This window comes from Clarias gariepinus, chromosome 22 (assembly GCF_024256425.1).
Source record: "Clarias gariepinus isolate MV-2021 ecotype Netherlands chromosome 22, CGAR_prim_01v2, whole genome shotgun sequence".
Lineage (NCBI taxonomy): Eukaryota > Metazoa > Chordata > Actinopteri > Siluriformes > Clariidae > Clarias > Clarias gariepinus.
The window spans coordinates 19520295-19541744 of record NC_071121.1 but is presented as its reverse complement, the minus strand read 5'-3'; the positions used below and the strand labels follow the sequence as shown (position 1 = coordinate 19541744).

The window sequence follows — 21450 nt, the reverse complement described above, 5'->3', positions numbered from 1 at the left end:
AGTGTGGTACTAATGCTCTGACTGAGCCAAAGGAAGACAAAACGCAAGGAGCGTTTAGATGATGGCCTGCTGGGACATCAGCCCTCCACTATCATTACCCAGCTTTTAATTACATCATGTCTGAGAAAGGGGCAGAAAAATACTGGTTTCTTATGTATCGAAAACAAGACCCAAATGATGAGATGCACATGATTCTTAGAAGAGAAATCTGTGGGAAAATATATAAAAAACATTTAGGGTTTTTCACATTTTATATTATACACTCATCTTAAAATCCTTTTCACACAACACTCCACAATGACGAAATAAAAAAGGTTTTTAAAGTGGTTTATTCATTGATATAAAAGAGAATGTCTGTATTACATACACATGTGTATTTAGACCTACCACTTAGTCCTTGGTTAAAGCACCTTTGAAACCAATGACAGCCTCAAGTATGCTAGAAACAATGCTACAAGCTTGGCATGCGTTTTGTTTGGGAGTTTCTTTCATTTTTCTTGCCAAGCTTCACCAGGTTGGATTTGCAGCACCAGTGCACAGCCATTTTAAAGTCTATCTCATTCTCTATTGGGCTCATGTCCAGACTCTGGCTGGGCCACTCTAGGACTTTGACAGAGGTGTTCTAAACCCACTCCTGCAATTGTTTGATTTATGGTTTGGGTCATTTACATTGAAATGTAAACTGTGACCCCTAGCTTGAGATCTTACACACTCTAGAGAAGGTTTTCATGCAGGATAGATTATTCACTTCACTATCACATATTAGGTGCATAAATTTTTCCTCTTTACTGACTAGTCTCTCAGTCCCAGTTGCAGAAAAACATACACAGTATGGTGCTGCCATCACCATGTTTGACTGTATGGATGGTTTAAATACTGTTATGCAGTGCCTGATGTCCTGATTAAAAATCTGAGAGTACTTTAGGGTCTTTTTTGGCAAACACTCAGCAGGCTGTCATGTGCCTTTTAATGAGAAATGATTTCTGTCTGATTGGCTTTTGAGGGGAGAACAAATATTTGTGGTGGTTTTAGAGATATTGGGTTCACTCCCAGTATCAAAGTGTTGTACAGACCCTAAGAGTGTATTGAATATTAACAGTAGGTTATGTGGACCTTTTCCAACATAACTTAATGGGATAGTACTGTAGTTAGAGCTGCTCTGTGTCCTAGCATGGGAACTATTATTATACAAGGTAAGAAGGAATGGACAGAGAGACATTGCTATTGCTACATGTCTCAGATCATTGTCTAATGTCATGAAAAGTAATTCTTTGTAATAATGTATGTACAGCACTGTGAAAAGTCTTGGGCCACCCCTCATTTCTTTATATTTTGCCTCCAAAGAGACATATTGTACCTCCAGACATATTGTATTTTTATGTAGTCTTGAGAAAATTCTTCAGGTAACCAGTTTCAAATGAATGTCTTTGTTTGATAAGTCACACAGTGACATATGAATCATTCAAGCATAAAAAAATCTTAGTTCAGGTATGCACCAGTGAGAAACGGTCTAGCTGCTGCTGAGCATGGCCCTGTGGTGTGGGGGATAGGTGTGGTGACTGAGGACTGTTCCACTCGATGACTATGACCTTGGACATGACTTATGCATGCAATTTTTCTGTGATGGCTTGTGACTGCATTCACTTGATAGTTGTATAGGACTAAAATTACCACAAATATTTTACATGTTCAGAAGCTTACATTAATAAATTTTAAATGGCTCATTCCAAAAATGTTATACAACAAACGAACCTAGCTTTAAATAATCTAGCAGCATCAACATTGTTGCATATACTAGCATTAATCCCAATTGTTAATTACTCGTAGATCTGCAGGTCATGATTGTGGGATTTTTCTGGTTTCATTGGATACCTCAGAGCATTTTATACCCACTCAAGGTAAACAGTGCACACAGACTCATTCAGTTATGCATTTTTTGCAGAAGCTCCTCAAGAGGACCTTACATGGAGAGCACATGTGAGGAGGGAGAAATGTTTGTCACTTTGCTGGCTCTTCAAAGAACCCTTTTAATGACCATGGGTAAAATAAGTGGTGAGATGATTTTGATAGCTGATTGCAGTTAGCTGCTAACTGGTTACTTGTATTATGTGTTCCCAAGTCATATATCTTAAAATGTTACACCAATTTTGCAATGCCCATTCTCCCTTTCACAAAGATCTCCTTTTACACTGTGGATACCACTCTGACATTCTCCACTGCTGGCTTAAAGGTGCAACAACAACGACCCCTAATTCCGTCTACATCCCTTTCACACAGAAGGCAAGTCACAGGCAAGTCATAATAAAGGTGCAACATTCTCGCTTTGAACAGGCCATATAAAAGTAGCTTCTGTCTTTCTTACTCTAAAATGTACTTGCATACACAAACACAATCTGTATCCTTCATTCACAGAGGGGTATCTCATTTCCATAGAGGAAAATGTCTCATTGTTATTCCAGTGGTGACACCTCAAATCTGTGCTAAAATAGGGAATAAAATATTTATGCTGTAAAATTATGGCACTCTTCATTGTCAATTTACCTGGACATAAAAGTGCATTTGATGAATCGTGCATTCCAGCACAGGCAAGTCAGAACAGACTGGGGCAATGAGGCATCATATTCCCATTAGCTACAAGAGAATGAGAAAGAGTTAGAGAGAGAAAAAGGGAGGGGAAAAGTGTGGAGCAGAAATTAAGCTTTTCGCCATCTACTATGAGTGCACACAAAGATTATCTTACATCTTTCATTCCGAACATATGTAATATCTCACTGCTATCAAAGCTATTGCACTTCAGAAACCTCAAAGCATAGTCTGGGACATGAAGATTGCTGTCTTTCTAACTAATAACCCGTATATGGACCTTCTTTCTGTGTTACTTATCAGCTTCTTGTGCTTGTTTTGTTCACATAAAAAGCATGAATCCTCCCATGAGGCCTCTAACGATAAATTAGAATACGCAGCATAAAACTAAGAAACTAAAAGATTAGTTATAATTGATACGGATATAAGATTCTTTTAGTCTTTAAATGTTCTTGTATGTGTCCTGGTATGCAGAGAAAGAACACATTCCTGGGCATGTGGAGGCAGATTTGCTGCCTGTAGGCTGGAGCGGCTGTAACCCTGCACCTCCTTAGCTTGAGCATGTGGGGGTGGGGATAGAAAACATCCCATTTTAAATATAAAAGTCAGCAGAAAGCCAGCAATGGAGGACACCTACCTTATTTTATTGACAAATAGGTCGGATGAATCTATAAATCTGCATTTTCTCCTTGACAAATAGCATAGATGTTTATGCGTGCCATAAACTGAACCAATCTACCATAGGTTACACAGCACTATTGGTTTAAAACCACCTAGCTTTTAGGTTTCTACTCGGGCATGGCTTTACAGGACCTCTAACAGTCTGCTCGGGTGTCTGACACCATGGCATTGCAAGACAGTTTTGTGCTGGATGCCTTGCCTGATGCAACCCTTCCATTGTTATCTGGGCTTGGAATAGGCACTGCATCCAGTGGCAGGGTTTGGGCATTGAGTGGGAATGGAACACAGGCCTTCCACCCTTAATTGTCCACCATTGTTTTCTACTGATAGAGAGCCCATTGAGTGTATCTGGTGTCCTTTATATTTTTTTAACTTGCCCCTTAGACAACATGAGTTCACCACTGTTTCTTATCTATGTCAATGAGCTTCTGAGGTGGGTTTAGCTAAACAGTATTATTATACAAAAAAGTAGCCAACACAACAAAGCAAATTGTTCAGTTATGTAGGATTCTGTTAATACTATAAGTATTTTTTAAATTGACAAGACAATATTTTTTTAATTAAGGTTAAATTTCACCCTCATAATAGAATAAAACCATCAATAATACATAGAGGAACAATGGGTAAGACCTAAATGCAAGTGACTTTGTTATCTTTACAAAAGAGATATGCACCATGTTGTGTTTACTGTTTGATGAGACACTGTGTAGTCAACAGTGACTGTTTATACAGGTGAGGCCACTGTCCATTCATTCACCCCCTTTTTAAGGTAGCCAATGTCTTCTTATAGGAAGACTAGTGTCGGGTTAAAAAGCAGCGATTTCAGTAGGTTTTAATAAATTCCATCTTTCAAACTCTATCTAAATAAGAAAAGGCTATTGTACTTCAGAAACCTCAAAGGTAATTTACCTGCTAGTGTATGACCTATCAGCGTTGATTTATGTGTTATTTTTTGTCCTTCTTTTTTTTATCAACAACAACCACATTCATAATTAATGCACAAAACTGGCAGTGCCATTCCACTGTACATGTTTCTTCTTTATATTATTGCATTTGCTTTTTTTTTTAACAGGCATTAATTTACCAGTAAATACAATTTTATAACTTAGGTATTGGTGCCCCATAAATAAATCCATATGAGACATGGATGGATTTAAAAGGAATACCCTCAAATACTGTTAGGTGTTAGGGGAACTGTACTGTAGTTCTCAGTGATTCAGCAATTATGCAGGAGCTGCACCCCAGCCCATCTCCCCATTCACACCCCCTGAAAAAACTACCCTCCCCACATACACACATGGGCACACACAAACACAAAAGCACACCCTGTTTTTCCTTTAAACCATTGTCTTGACTCAGATTGTTCTACTGAAATCCTGAGCAGGGTTGGGTTACTTGCCACTTGTTCAGACTTGTGTGATGAGTGAAAGAAAGGAAACGGTTTTATCTATAGACTTTGCACTAACTTTAATGTAACAATGTGCAGGCACTGTTACAAAAAGGCCACATTAACCTAAAATATGACCAGATGTTTTCGATAAAACAGCATCTTTGGTAATTAATGCTTGAGAAGTCTTAATAAACACCTATATTGTGCAGTGACCATGAGCCATTCTTTATAAACTGAAAAATGTATTACTAAATACATTTATAAACTCTCCATCTGCACACAAGCTTATAGGTGTTTAGGTGTCATCTATATGTTTTAATACATGTGCTGAAATATTAAAAACTTTTTAAAATTTAGTTGTATATAAAAAGCCATCGAGCACTGGGTGTGGTTGCTCTTCATGGTGGTGATGGGAGTGGTTTGGTTCAAAACGTATTGTTCCTATTGGTCTGATGAAAGAAGTAAAGCAGCATTACCTGAGGCAGGTAGGCAAATAAAGAGAGATGTTCAACTTGTTGCTCATCTACTCTTCTTTGTGTCCTGCAGAGACACACAATATTTACTTTCATGGGTTCTGTTGCTTTTTTGGGAAGTGGTTTTGGGAGTAGGTTTGATATGTGCCATATTTCCTGCTTTAGATCTGGATCTAAATAAAAGGTAAGTTACTTGCTATAATATATGAGCTATCAGGGTAGGTTTCCTTTTTTCTTTCAGAAAACAATTTTATAAAACACTTCAATAAGTGGTAAAGATTATGCAGGTAATTGATCTGTATTATGCCAACTTAATGGAGTTAGTTAACTCTTTAAATTCTGACCTTATTATCGATCTTAAGGCATATTATAGTATAAAGTAAGTACTGCACACAATTCAACAAATACAGTGGAAGTAATTAGTCAGTGGTATTTTTGTATTATAACAGAGAAAGACTGGGGGTTTAAACCCTTAGCATGTAAGTACCTTAACATGTCTTCATAGGTGTGGGCCTTTGTATGCCTGTGCACGCATTGTTTATGTGTGTGTGTGTGTGTGTGTGTGTGTGTGTGTGTGTGTGTGTGGTGTGTGTGTGTGTGTGTGTGTGTAGTAGTAGTAGTAAAAGGTAGATAGAAATGTTGGATTTCATTTTACAGGAGTGCTGAAACATTTCTCGTGTAAAACATGCAGTAGAGAATATGCCAGGGGGCACAGCGGGAAAGACAGGCCTGGGCTCGCTGTAGGGAGAGGCCAGGATGCAGATTGCATTCTTACCCAAACTCTTTCAGAACACAAATTCTACTTTAAACCTTAAATTTTGCGCCAGCCTGACTGCTTGAACTATTTTATTATTAAATAGCTTGATCAGTAGAATTTGGCATGCTCTGGTATGTTAAATACTTTTTCCCCTTATTTTATTTTTTATTTATTTACATGTATTTAGAATGTGGCTTTTGTTTTAACAGGGTGCCTGCATTTACAAAAAGGATGAGGTTTCAAATGTGCAGTTTTCTATGAATTCTATCCTTCATTCCACCGGAGTCTGTGTCTCTAAGCAATCAGATTTCAGTGGTGTGAAGCATAGAAGACATGGAGTTTCTACAAGCAGAAAAAAATATCAGCCTAAACTGGACAACAGAGAAGAAGAAGTGCGCTGAAGAAAATCACCAAGAACTTATGTCTTTATGATCAATGAATCAAACCTCTAAGCTAAGTGACTTCAGTTTTGGAGTTACAGTACAGTCAGCTAGTTTCCTTAGATCATTATTCACCGCCTTTTCTCTGTAGTATGTGTCTGTATGTGGGCGTTTATATTTAGTGTCAGTTGCTGCTTGGAGCACTTGGAGTATGCTAAACAGTTTAAATGTATTCCTCCTCTGACCTTGTGCCCCCCATCTTTGTGCAGAGAGGTTTTAAGTCCACAACTTCCTCACTTTTAACCTCCCTGTAAAAGCAGTTTGTCTTGCATGTGACCTTTAGCACATCGAATAAATATTAGACACTATCTTGCTTTTTTTTCTGTTTGTGGGCCAAAAATCCCATATGTGGCACACGTAAAGACACACAGACACACACACACATCATCATCATCATCATGTTTATTTCCAAGATGATGCAAATAAACTCTGTACAGACTCTGTTAAATGTTTCCGTCTGGTCTACAGTATTTACTGAGTTTAATCCTTATAATTAATTATAGTTGCTACATGCATTGTTCAACTCTATTCTTTACTTATAATTAGTTCATTGTTATTTTGCCCCCTTAGAACACTATTGTGTGTTTATTTTAAGCCAATGTTCCACAATGTGTCATGTTCTCTTTCTAAAATAAAAAAAAGTAAAAAAAATAATAAAAAAAAGACGTAATTGATTTCAACGACTATCCCTGCCTATAAAGTATTCATATTACTGTGTGGGAAGTTTCAGCCAGTCGTGTGCCCTGGGCACATTTTGTGTGTGTTTAATTTAGTTCAATCAATTCTCCCTGTGGATTTCATGCTCATTTATTTTCAAAACAAAATGCAGATAAACCCGATTTCTATTGGATTTTAATGGTGTTGTCTTTACAAACTAATAAATGCATGGTATTGCTCCTTGATATCACTAAATCATGGCTGAATGCATAGAACTACCTTGAGTAGCTATACAGTTAACATACAAATAGAGAGCTGAACCATTTGTGCATTCTTTTGGTGGCAAAGTATGGTCTGATTTCTGTTTTTGCATGTCTTTCTATTCTCCTATTTGTATATTAATTTTATATTCTAACTGTATTTGTATTGCTCAGTAAGTTTTTAGTTACACTACCTGGCAAAAAAAAAAAAAAAACCTACTGTAATAAACTAACAATGATGTCCTGATGCTGCTGTTTGTCAGAACAAATACAAGTACTTCCATTTGGGTACTTGCCAATACTGATGCCAGTACCTGGTGTTGTCACAGAGCTTAATGTGAACAGAGCTTAATGTGAACAGAACTTTTGAGAACGCTCCACATCTGCAGCAAATCATTTATACACCTGCTATCGCCTTGCTAATGTTTGAACCCTGAAACTGCATGTAAATTTAAATCTTCATTAATCCTTTTGATCCACACTTAATCTATTTAATCATCTGTTTAGTTTTTTAGGGTAAGGAAAATTTACATTTTATTACATGCAACTGTGCCGTCTGGAAAAGCCTCAACAGTAAATACATTGTAATAAGCAGGAAATCACTTTATTTGTGGAATCTTAGAAGTCTTTTAGTACCGTGGCAACCGCTCATAAACAACATTGGTAATGCCCAAAACAATGTTCATATTCATAAAAAAGACATTGATTTGCCACTTGTTGACAATTAACTTAGAGAGGACAAAACCCATGCTGACCTCATTTCTGCTCCCAGAGTTCAATCTAATGGTATTTTTTCTTGTTGTTCTGATCGTTCCTTTTTTTATGACCAGAAACATATTTTAATTTCATTCTTTCAAGGTGTCATCATTGACCCTGCTTTGACAAGAGGGGAAGGAGGTGCGTAGTCGGTGCACATAGGGAGCATCTGGTTCTGCTGTAAAGTGGAATTGGTGCAACAGTATTAAAACAGTTTTACAAGTATGAGTACAAGTAGTTGAGCGCTTTATCGGTCTGATACCTGGTATATATCCTTATACCCTAATATTCTGTTTAATAGCCTTTAGCTTTGATTACAGCACACAATGTAATGGCACACAATTTGTGCCAATTCTCAATATAAATCATAAATTGAATTTGCCTATGTCATCAGAGAATAGAAAAAAAAATCATGAATTCATGGTATAACCTGGTCATTCAGTACATTCAGGTTGTCAGTTCACTTCAGACAAACAGTAAGTTATCTTTTGAAAAAAAAAAAGAAGAAGAAGAAGACTGGACATGAAAAGCCAGCTTTAAAAGACCAGGGAGTTAAAGGAGAGTGGGGTATATGGGTGACAGTGGTGCAACTTACAAGATGCCAACCAAAGGTGCAGCGCAGTACTAAGAGGAAACATGTTTGTTTGTCTGTTTGTTTTAAGTAAGGCTGGAAAATCAGCCTTAAGGGAAGTAAGATGAAAAAGAGTGAGACCTACAGCTGGCGGTAATGCAACCTACTGGATTCCAACCTCCATTTAGGAAGAAGAAGGATAAAGAAGAAGAGACCTTTCACACAGGCTACCTTCAACAGAGTTTGGTCTAACTTATTTAGTCATCCCCAGAGAAAGAAAGTGCATTGCATCATGAATCTGGAACACAGAGACTGTTAAAAATTCAAATCAAAACATGATAGGTTTTGCTAAAATGATAACCACTGCACTATTCCTCAATTTGCTCCTCCTAAGTGCAAGCTTTAGCGAAGATACAGGTAAGAAATGTTACTTAATACAAATGATAAACCTAATAAGAACTTTTATTAAAAGAAAGGTGTTTTAAATGTGAGGAACGATGCATGTTGGGTCCTGTTGTTTCTAAGAAAGTACTTAGTAACAGTCCATAAGTCGTGTGCCTCTTATACAAAGCGGATTACTAACATTACATTTTTCATGTATAATGAAAAATCAGTATCATCAAATCAAATGATTTTACATGTATTACAATTCTTCATTTAATGTTGTGCAATATACATGAGACATTATTCCTGTTGTTTTATTTCTCTCTCTCTCTCTCTCGCCTCATATAAATAGCTATAACCGTCATTTCTTCCAAATTCTTTCTTTCCTTATTACTTTCATGCTTGTGAACTTTATGAGAAAAAACAATATATACAATATGTCCCATGATTATCAGTTAAAAGTTGATGATTATCAATGATCAATTTATTAATTAAAAGTTTAAAGTTTTTAGTCTGTTGATGCGAAGCTTCCTCCATACTAGTCTCTTTGTCCGTTGTTACCATAGAAACAACGGAATGCAACTGAATTCGCGCATTTAAACTGATTTTACTAACAGATCTGCTGTAGAAAAATAACTAATATCTTCAAACCAATCATATTCAGTGATTAAGTGCTGTGGTGTTTTAAAATTAACACATTAGCAGAAGGCAGTACCATCAGTCCTCTCATAACAAGAACCAGAGCGCAACCTATGAGAGATTAAATATTAGAGGGATTTGTATGAGACGCAGTGGGTGCGTGGAATCGAGGAAATGCCCCCCCTCTCTCTCTCTCTCTCTTTCTTTCTTTCTCAGCCTTTCTAACACAACAGAGAGCAGATGACGCGCTTCTCATTGTACGGGACTCAGTGCGGAAGCGTGTCGGGGGGCGGGACTAATTGCGCGAGGAAAAAAATTTATTTAAACTTAATTGAATTTAACGTTCAAGTTTAGAATAATGCTAACATTTTCACAAGCGGTTTTCTATCGCTCATTTTCACGTATATCACCGTGTGGGATGTTAACCTCGGTAGGGCCCTGATTCTAGTTTGTGAGCGAGGCGAGAGGCTGACTGGGAAGCTCTCTCACTAAAAAGTGCGGAGGGGCTAGTGGACATCACCTCCGCTCACTGCAGTTAGCAGGAAATAAGCGCACATCTAACTGTATAAAGCAACGAAACTAATAAAATCACTCAGACGAAATATTACTAAATTAACTGAATTTATAATACTGTGAGTATACACTGATAAGTGATAACATTATGACCACCCACCCAGGGCGGACGTGGACCAAAAAGTGGCCCTGGACTTCCTGGCCCACAGCAGCCCACATCATAATACATTCGCTCATTAACGTAGAGGCAAATTTTTAACACCAGTTAATGGTATAAAAATATAACACAATACAGAAATCAATGCTATTTAAACATAATGTAGCGTTATACCGCCAGAAAGAACGTTGGAGTAGACGAGTGAGCTTAAACGCTGCCCAATGCAATGATTAAGAGTACTTTATTCACACAGCACTGTATAGCATGAGCAACACATTTACACAAGAACCACATCCAATTCAGCCTTAACATGAACTAGACCACATTCAACAGCTCACACACTCCTTAACACACACCCCTGGCCGAAGCCACTAACCCAAACACCCTTCCCTAACAGGGTGAACACATTGAAAACCCCCCTCAATGCATGATGGATGTCAGCCGCCGCTGACAATTTTGTGTATAGTGTAAAGTATCGCTGAACATATATTGGGTCATATTAGTAAAACAAAGAAATGAAGGAAAGGACATCATGAAAAACAACGTATAAAACTATAAAGACAATATTTAAAAAAGAATGGCAATAAAACTGAACAGGTAAGCTGAAATTCAGTCAGTAGCAGCATTAGCTCACACTAGTAAACTAGTTACTTATTTTAATTATTATGGTAGTCAGTATTAATTCGAAATTATGCTGAGAAACATTATTTTGAATTAAAATTGACTATTATAACAATTACTAGCACAAGTTAATGCTGCTACTGATTTTATTCCAGCTTACCTGTTCAGTTTGATCGCCATTCCTTTCACTTGGCTCTGGTGGATCAGGGGAGGTGTTGGTCATCATCAGCAGGCACTGGTTCATCCTCACTGACCCTGCTGGACTTGCAGCTCACTCTGATGAGTGGTATATCTTACACTGCATCAAGATGATACCCCCTGTGAAATGGTCATGATATCTCACAAACAAAAAGGCCAATTTGTCTTTTCCAAATAAAGTGTTTATAAGCCTCCTGGGTCTCTGTGAGACTGGTGCTACTGGTCACTAAAAATATTGTCCTTATATGGAGTTTTATATGTTGTTTGTCTTTTTGTTCTTTAATTTGTTTCTTTGTTTTACAAATATGACCCAATATATGTTCAGTGATACATTATTATTATTATTATTATTATTATTATTATTATTATATTTTTATAATAGTATGTGGTTTTAAAAATTAATCTCCACTTTAATGAGCCAGTGTATTATGATGTGGGATGTGGTAATCTGCTGGATCCAGCCTCGCTGTCCCTGACCAGTCATAGGCAGAATCTGTTCATTTGAAGCATTTCACAGCATTTACCTCAAAAGATTTTTCCTTCTTTCGCATGACTTTAAGCTCCACCCTTCTTCCTTCTCCTTTTCATTTATGGAAATTTTTTTTTTTTTTTTTTTTTTTGGGAGGGGGGCGTGTTTCAGAACACGGATGGAACAGACCAAACTAATTTGTATTGAGAGAGGGCAATGCATCCGCATGCGCGGTAACAAAAACACGCACTCTTTGTCGGTGGCAGCCGTGCAATCGACGCAATCATCCATATGCATAAAAAAGAGATGCAATGTTATGGTTTCCATAATTTTTTTTATATATTTGCCTACTGACTGGGCCGCCCCACATTGGCCAGTGGCCTACCTGGAAAACTCCCGGTGCTCCAGATGGCCAGTCTGCCACTGCACCCACCTAATATTGAGTAGGTACCCCTTTTGCCACCAGAACATAATGGCCTACTGTATGTGTTTTGACACCTTTCTATGGAAACCAGCAAAATGTTCCTCCAAAAACACTAACTCTTCTATTGGATCAGACTACACGGGCCAGCCTTTACTCTTAATGTGCATCAGTGAGCCTTGTCGACTTATGACTCTTTCCCCAGTTCACAGGTTTTCCTTTCTTTAATTACTTTTGGTATGTCCTGACCAATGTATGCCTGGAAACATCCCACAAGAGCGGCAATTTGGGATTTTCTCTGATCCAGTCCTCTAGCTGTTACAATTTGGCTCTTCAGTGTGATATATAGGGAGAAGTGAATCTTTTTTTTCTTGAAGTTGATGCATAAAGATTTAAGTGACTTTAACATAGTCCATATTTTAAAAACCTGTGCCAAGTTGTGCGAATGGTCTGCTGAGGTGACACCTTGATGGGAGCAGGCGAAAGACTAACAACAACATGCTGTTGTTAATTTTTTTAAATATCTTACAAACCCAAAGATCTTATATACATACATTACAGTCAAAAGTTTGGATGAAAGTTTGGTTTTATTTTCTACATTCTAAAACAATACAGATTTTTTTTTAACTATTATATAATGTGTATCGAATTAGGTAATTAGGTAACAGCAATAAGAACAGTTAGCTTTTATTTTAAAACACAAAGTTCAGCTGTTCTAGAATATTTCATTTAAAAAAAACAGTATTGTCAAGTGCATTTGCAAATCAAATCAAGCACCATGATGAAACTGGCTCTCATAAAGACCTTCCCAGGAAAGCAAGACCCAAACTTACCTCTGCTGTAGTTTAAGTTAGCAGCCTCAAAAATCACCAATTAACAGCATTTCAAGATTTGAGATGATATGAAGGCTTTACAGGGCAAAAGTAGCACACACATTGACATACATATCAACTGTTCAAAGAAGATTATTGCATATTTTGGATACCTTCAGTATTGTTTTACACTGTAGAAAGAAATACAAATCTGAAAAGACCATGGAATTAGAATGTTTGTGAAACTTTCAGCTTTCAACTTTGTATACTATAATATAAGACAATAATGTATGAGGTATGTTAAAATTAAACCGGGACTTGGGTGAAATTTCTCATAAATGAAGGAATATAACCAACTGTAGTCCCTCAAAATAAAAAAAAAGAAAGAAAGAAACAATACCTTTTACCACTACACCCTCCACACCCTGCCCTGTCCCTTATTTCTGTTTCACAGAGTTGGCAACCCTAGTCTGTAGTATGATTTTTGCTATACTCAATAACTGATGTACAAAGGTAAAAAATTGGTGAAGACAATCAACGGTTCTCTTCAATGGTTTCAGTGAAGGAGGACTTGGGATCCCATCAGCTGCAGCGACTGGTAGATCTGTTAACAGTCCATGAGTGTGAAGAGCTGCTTATGACTCTCTCCAACCCAAAGAAAGACATCGACGGTCAGCTCTTTTCTGAAAACATGAACCAAATCCTACTGCCATCCTGGACCTTAAGAGACACAGGTATAGAAATTCAGTCCCTAATTTTTCAAAGAAATTTCTTCACAAACACAGAATCCACAAATCAGGGGTCTGAAATATAGAATTCTATATTAGCTATTAGAATATATATAGAATATATTCTAATAGCAAAAAAGGCACATCATTACCTGGTTTACCTGGAGGCTTAATGCAATGTGTGTTCATCACGTGAAATACGCCGAAGTGCTGTATGTCAGGTTGCTAGCATTAAAATATTCCACAAACTCCTCCAACAGTGTGATTTTGTTAACGTGCCCACACAGCGTTTATCATTAAATCAAGAGACAGAAACAAAATCATGTAACTGTGGGAGTGGGAGTCATATGAATATTGCACTGACAGCTCTTAATATTCCCAATCTCTGTATTGTAACTATCTAAGCATTATAATGTGTATGTGTTTGTTTGTGTCTTCAAAAAGGGTACCACTGTCATCCAACTCTAATACAATGGCTCAAGAGTCATGGTGAGCAAATGTACTACGACAGGCTGTCTCGCGCCCTTCAAAGCATCGGAAGGACCGACATTGCAATAGGTTATCTGTGCACATGCTTACATTCTCTCTCTCTCTCTCTCTCTCTCTGTCTTACACACACTCCATATGTCAGTGTATATACAATGCAATATACCCACACATAGAATATATAGTGAGTATATACTCACCATATTTGTACCATATTTTGCCTTCAGAACTGCCTAAATTCTTTGTGCCATATGATCAGCAAGATGATGGATGGAAACATTCCTTACATATTTGGGTCCATATTGACATGATCGCCTAATGCAAATTTATTGACTGCATATTCATGATTCAAATCTTCAGTTTCACCACATCCCAAAGGTACTGCTTTGAGGTCTGGTAACTCTGGATGCCATTTGAGGATAATGAACTCACTGAACTCATGAAACAGTTTAAAATACTGTAGCGTTTTTACGCCAGAAAGAATGCTGGAGAGACGAGCGAGCTTATTTGCTGCCCAATGCAATGGCTGGGAGTACTTTATTTAGCACACAGCAGGTATGGCATGAGCAGCACCTTCACTCAGGAGCCTACATCCAATTCAGCACTAGCTTGAACTGGAGCACATTTCACACGTCACACACCTTCACACACAAACAGGGCCGAAGTCACTAACCCAAACACCTTTCCCCATCATGGTGAACACACCGACATTCCCGCAAAGCATGCTGGTCGTCAGCCGCCGCCCGCCCACGCCACACTGCCCCCACCCGAGCTGTGACCGTCCCTGGTCACCATGAAGAACTTTGTTTCGGAAGCGTGGAGGCGGTCGGCGCTGGCGGTGGGAACGCCGGCGTCCTTTGGCAGGTGAGGGATGAACGCAAACGTAGTCCTGAGGCGATCCGGCCTACACAGAGTTCAATGTTTCCCCGGCGTGCGGCTGGCAAGGCGCAAGACGGTCCCGGTGGAGCAAAACTCGTGCCCGCCCCGCCAACCGCACCCGGTAGATGACATCGGAGAGCCGAGCTATTACCGTACAGGGGCCCACCCAGTGAGACACACGCCCGGCCGAGAGCCCCCTCCTTCTCCTTCCGGAGGAACACACCCACACCTGCTCGCCAGCAGCAAAATCTCGCCCCTGGCTGTGAGTGTCCACGCCCATTCGCCCCATAGGTGCCCCCACCCGAAAGTCTTGCAGCGGTGCCAGCGAGCGCTGGGTGGGGCCCTTCTGCCTGGCGATGAGCGGTTCACAGTTCAGCTGTGAGACCGGCGAGACCGGCGGAGCGACTGCGGGTGACGCTCTGGGTGACGCAGTAAGACGGCTGCACGCTGGCTCGGACGGCTGATCACCACCGGAGGACCTGGAGGACTGCACGGGGGGAACGTCCTGCGTCGAGGGTTCTACGTCGCGACAGCGCTCCACTTGCTCGCAGTACCGGCCACGCGCTTTGCTGCCCGGCCGGCGAGGTAAAGCGCCGGTGTTAGCGCGCAGATTTCCCGCTCGGTCTGCTCTTGGAAGTTCCGCCCCCCGGGTGTGTGCTGCTAACCTGTCCGGCTGTGGTTTGGGTCCGAGCAACCTGGCTACCCCGAAGTTACCACGCAGAGTTCCGCTGGACAAATTCAGCAGCGCACCCCATCTCTCCAGAATGTCCAGCCCCAAAATACAGTCCTCCTCAACATTCCCCACAACGAACCCGTGGGAATAAGTTCGGCCACCCACCTGGACTCGCGCTGTGCGACACGCCCGTACCTTGACGCAGCCCCCAGCAACGGTGCGGATGCTGAAGGCAGGATCAGGCCGTCGGCGAACACGCTTGCTTTGCCCCAGTACTCCAGAGCGCAGCAGCGAAACAGTGGAGCCGGTGTCCACGAGCGCCCGCAGTAAGACGCCATCCAGCACACAGTCAATGTAAATCCCAGCGCGGCTTCCCAAGCGTCCTCCCGGCGCTAGTTTAGCGGCTGCTGGTGTACGCTGTCCCTCCGGCCTGAGAACGTTGCAGCGGTAGTCCGGCGGTCCCTGGCCTCGGCGTCGTCGCGGAATCTCGGAAGCGGTGTTGAGGCCTAGGCGCGACGGGTAGCCCTGTCCCCGGCTAGGTTCACAAACCGAGCGCCACTGAGCTGCGGGCGGTCGCTCGGCTCTTCCGCCATAATATACCGCCGATATGGGCTCAGCGCGCTCGGCCTTATCTTGCTCCGGCGCTTGCGCAGCGCCAGCCTCCGCCCCGAGATCCAGGGCCGGGATTTTCCTCTTGCCGCTCCGCGTTGGTTGACGTGGTGTGCTCGCTAAAGCGCCGTCAGAAAAGCGCTTCTTCTTCGCGAGTAGTCGCTCCGCTACTCGGCGGCCCGCTTGGATTTTCAGAAGGTCCTCCATTGTGCGCATTTCACACATCACACACCAACACACACAAACAGGGCCGAAGTCACTAACCCAAACACCTTTCCCCATCATGGTAAACACACCGACATTCCCGCAAAGCATGCTGGTCGTCAGCCGCCGCCCTGCCCACGCCACAATACTTTTAGCTTTGTGACATGGTACGTTATGCTGTAGTAAAAAAAAGGGGATAGACATGGTCAGCAAGAGTACTTAGATAGGCATTTAAATGATGCTCGATTGGAACTAATGTGCCCAAAGTGTGCCAAGAAAAACCTCCTCTACCATTACACCGTTACCATAACATTATGACCACTGGCAGGTGACCCTGAACAATATAGTTTGTTCTGTTACACAGGTACGTGGAAGTGGGTGGGATATATTAGCCAGCAAGTAAGCAAGTAAACGTTTTGTCCCTGAAGTTGACGTGTTGTTAGCAGAAAAATGGGCAAGCGCAAGAAATTGGGTACCTTTGACAAGGGTCAGAGTAACTCCAAAACTGCAGGTATTGTGGGATGGTCCCAGTCTACATTGGTCAGGACCTACCAAAAGTGATCCAAGAAAGGAAAATTAGTTTATCAGCAAGAGGATCTGTCTGGCCCATGTTGTAGAAAAAATAAAATATCTAGTCTAAAAGAGAACTGAAAGAAAAGCTACTGTAGCTTAACTTGTTTGAAAGGTTACATGCGTCGCTGTTTGGGTGGGAAAAGTAGGGAACCTACTCAACATTACATGGGTGGTCATATACATATATATATAGAGTATATTAAGTTATCCTGCTTTGAACCTTACAAATATGTTGATGCTCCAAAGTTCTCTTTGTTATTTGTGCCTTACAAACTGTAAAAAGTGCATTGTAGTATTTATAAGCCTTTATGAGACAGCGTGTTTTACAGTGTGCCATTGTCTGACAGTTTTCAGTCCAGCATGTATACAGTCTGACTCCACAGCTGAGGGGCTATGAGAAGGTGTAAATGATCTGAGAGCAGAGTTTCCTGAAGCTGACAAATTTGCTAAAGTCAACATCCTCCATCTGGTTTATTAAAGGGACATATATATAAAGAGAGAAAGAGAGAAAGAGAGAGAGAATGACAAAAATGACAACTCCAAAGATACTTTAGTGAAAGCATGGCTCAGACAGAAAGTTATTTTCTAGTATAGAAATAGGATTTGTGTCCCATGCTGCAATTACACAAATTTAAATTGTCAGAATGTAAATAGTGTGACACATAAAAGCTATAGGTCAACTGCCTTCCTTTATGCTGCCGAGTTTGAATCAGCGTGGTTCATTATACTTGCAAGATTTATAAGCCTGGCACAGACTGTTAATCTCATTGGAAACTATTCAACATATTTCAGCAATTGCATATGCCAATGTATGAACATGAAATAAATAGTAAAACAACTGCTTAGGCTAAAGCCATTCTTTGACTGTAAAAATCAGAAAGCCTATTTGTAAATACTGTATACAATTAATACATGTAAAATTATTTTTATATCAATAGGTATTAAATATTAATAAAAAATTTAATTCCACAATATAATAGCATAACAATAAAGTAGTAACTTAGCTTGTTGTGATTTTGTGCCTTAATGTTTAAGAGATGGGGAAGAACATTAACCAGGACAAGACTCTGGCGATGCAGCGTTATGTTGAGGAATACCATGAGCAGGTCAACAAAATGGCATTTCATCTAACACACCCTTCAGCTGAGAAAACAAATCCCAAAGATACACATCATTCTGCAAAACAAGGTAGGGAATAATTTCAACATATTACATCATTAATTTAATGATTCTGAATATTGCAAAATTTATAGGGGACATTCAAAATGCTGTAGACCAAGCAACAAGTCCCAGTCCCAGCAGCAGTCTAACTAGGATTACATGGTTGACAAAACTGCTATTCCTGCTCAAAACAGCTAAACTGGAGGTTCAGTGTTGGCCAGTGGCTAATATGAGTGGTTTATACATATTCATGATGTATAAAACTCTGCAATATGAATTAATAATAACCTACTGTCCCGCATCAGGTCTGTGTGCATGGAGTTTGCATGTTCTTCACGTCCTTGGTGGGTTACCTCTGGGTTCCCCGGGTTTCTTCCTACAGTCCATGCCCATAATGTGTGAATGCGAATGTGAATGTTGAACAGAGGTCCTACCACAGTTGTACAAATGGGAATACGTATAATGTTCTCCATTGGTCTGTATTGTCCCCAGTTAGACTACAGAGATTCCTTGATGCATGTATGGAATAACCTATTGCAGTTTAGTTGTTTATTTCCCTTTATATATACAGTACAATATAGATTTTATCTTTGTGGATAAATTCTGGTGAGTTTAGATCCTATTTTAGGAACACTGGGCATAAGGGAGTAAAATGTTGGGATTCAAATTCAGTGCAATGCATCATTCACATACACATTCACACCTATGAGCAATATCTCTAAGCCAGTCCACCTCCTGGCATGTTTTTTGGGTGGTTGAAGGTGTTTTATTTCCTAATAAAAAAAAAAGAGATGCGTTCTAAAACCTGCTAAGTTAAGTAATGTTTGAAGCAAGGCAAATCCTGTAAAACATATCATAATTTTTTTTATTAAATTAACTGCAGAATACTGTTTTTGCTTCTAGTTGCATTTGTAGAACATCAGCAAAAAACAATTAAAGTGCCCCTATTATCCCATTTTAAAGGTTGCTAATATTGTTTAATGAGTCTCTTAAAACAGGTTTACATGTATGCAAGATCAAAAAACACTTCAGTTTTCTCTAAAAATAGATTTAATTTTACCCCATTTCTAAATGATTCGTAAACGACTCGTGTGAAGCAGTTTAAAGGTTCAGTCTGTCTAAACCCCATCCTATCCGTGAGCCCTCACTGCTGTGATTGGTCAGATGGCCATAACTGAATGACAGCTCTGGAGACCCATCAATACATAGAAAAGATGGCGTCGGTTTTACCGTGTAATGACCAGCTTATTTTATATTAACTGTGGCTATCAGCCGGAGGCACAGAGAGAGCTGATTGGCGGAGCTCTCTCAGGGGGGAGGGATGAGAGGTACTTGTGCTCCCACATTAGTCACGGCTCTACAGCCAATCAGGGGCGTCTGTTAGCTCGCGCACACGGAAGGAGCGGCTAGCGCTTTCCTCCGAGTGTGTTACTCCGCCCCTAACGGTGCGTGAGCGAGCAGTTCGAAAAGATGCGGTCGGCTCGCGTGACGTGGTTCGGAGGAAACACGGGATAGCTTTCGTCCTCCCGACTGAGTGGTTACAGTAGCCTTGATGTGTGTGGGAGCCTCCTAGTGACGGGGAGTAATTGGCCACGACTAGATTGGGGAGAAAATCGGGGAAAAAAGAATTGGACAGGGCTTTATTTTAAAAAAAAAAAAAAAAAAAAAAACTGTGGCTATAAAAAATCGAGAGGTCTTATATCTTTGTGTCGGTGTTGCGTTAAAAGGCCGGTGAGCAAAAAGGACAAACACAAACAAGTAGATAAAGCAAATGTGTATTATACAAAACTAAATAAAGTAAATGAAAAAGGTGCACCACAACCAAACAAAGATATAAACGATATTTATAAACTACATATAATAAACGGTATGTGCATGTGAACGCGAGTGGAAAATGTCCGAAGCCTGTATATATTGTATGTGTGTTATCCGAGTATACCAAGTATGGTTTGGTCTCACCGGGGTTAATGAAGTCTCAGAGGCCGATGACGGAGGATGAGAAGACCGGGGAATATGTGCAGTCAAAGATAATCCGGTTAAAAAATTTTCAAAAGAAAATGGTCCACAGCAATCTCTCCTTCTCTCGTCCAAACAAATAACGGCAGTGCTAGTCCGCCATTACTACTACTTTATTATTTTTTTAAAATAGACTAAAACTCTTTATTTATCGCGCACTGTCAGCGTCACAGATAGTGCAGATAGTGTATGTTCACATACAGCTACATGACACACTGCATGAAAGATCATATTTGAAAAAGCATAATAGGATCTCTTTAAATTATTGTTATCACTAACAGTTCTAATTGTGTTCCCATTTCTTTGTGTAATTTGTGTTGTTATTGTTGTTTTACAGTAAGGAGCTTGTCTTGGAAGAATCTGGACCTGGTGGTGGAGCGGCAACCAATGCCACCCTATCAGCGCAACATGCTGGATGGTGTGTGGCCTTTGTTTTATGGCCTTGTCCTTGGAGTTGGTGGTGCACTGCTCTTAGGTGTACCTTTATTGCTCTTTATCTTACATCTTTCAGTATGTGATCTCTCTGGTGAAGCTTAATCTAACAACAGTTGCAGCTGCAGCAACACAACATACAGTATTGTTCCTTTTAGCTTGATGTTGTGCTAGTATTAAAGAAGATTCCACTTAAATGGTCCAAGGCAGAAGCATTGTACAGTACATGATTGTTAAAGAGAGTATATACTCATAACATTCATTTTAAGCAGTATTGTACTTTAATTGATTTTACTATGGTATTTTGCATGTTTTCCAATGACCTGTTAGTACAGCAAGAAATAAAAGGCTACTGTTCATACCTTACGTACACTATATCAATATTATCTGACACTATTTAGAATGCAAACTTGTGAAATTCTAAAATTTGGAATCTGTATCGTCAATTAAGTTATAGTGTCACATTAAACATGTTTCAAATAACGTTAAATGCTGTTGTTGGTCTTTCGGCTGCTCCTGGAAAGGGGTCGCCACAGCGAAATATTCGGTCCGCACAACAACTTGGCACAGGTTTTACGCCGGATGCCCTTCCTGACGCAACCCTATTATTTTATCCGGGCTTGGGACCGGCACTGCATCTAGTGGCTGGGGTTTGGGCATTGCCTGGGAATCGAACCCGGGCCTTCCGCATGGCAGGCAAAACACCTACCACTGAGGCACCAGTGCCCCTAGTAAATTTTTTAAATAATGTTAAATAATTCATTTTATTAATTAAAAATACATTCCAGCAGAATTTGTCAGTATTAACTCAGCTGGGAAGCTGCCTGATCCAGAGCTAAAGGTATTCATGATGTATTCTTCCACTGCAATAGTTTTCAGAAATATTATAGACAGGAAATGTCATTGT

General features: G+C 40.0%; 1 protein-coding gene across 1 annotated transcript; it reads left to right on the top strand.

Moving 5' to 3' along the window:
- The first annotated feature begins 8573 nt into the window (after positions 1-8573).
- Positions 8574-20909, top strand: LOC128510751 (transmembrane and death domain protein 1-like). The gene is made up of 5 exons (XM_053483243.1): positions 8574-8985; positions 13343-13516; positions 13955-14068; positions 17970-18122; positions 20449-20909. The coding sequence occupies exons 1-5, from the start codon at positions 8904-8906 to the stop codon at positions 20646-20648; spliced, it is 723 nt and encodes a 240-aa protein (XP_053339218.1). The 5' UTR covers positions 8574-8903; the 3' UTR covers positions 20649-20909.
- Positions 20910-21450: the final 541 nt, after the last annotated feature.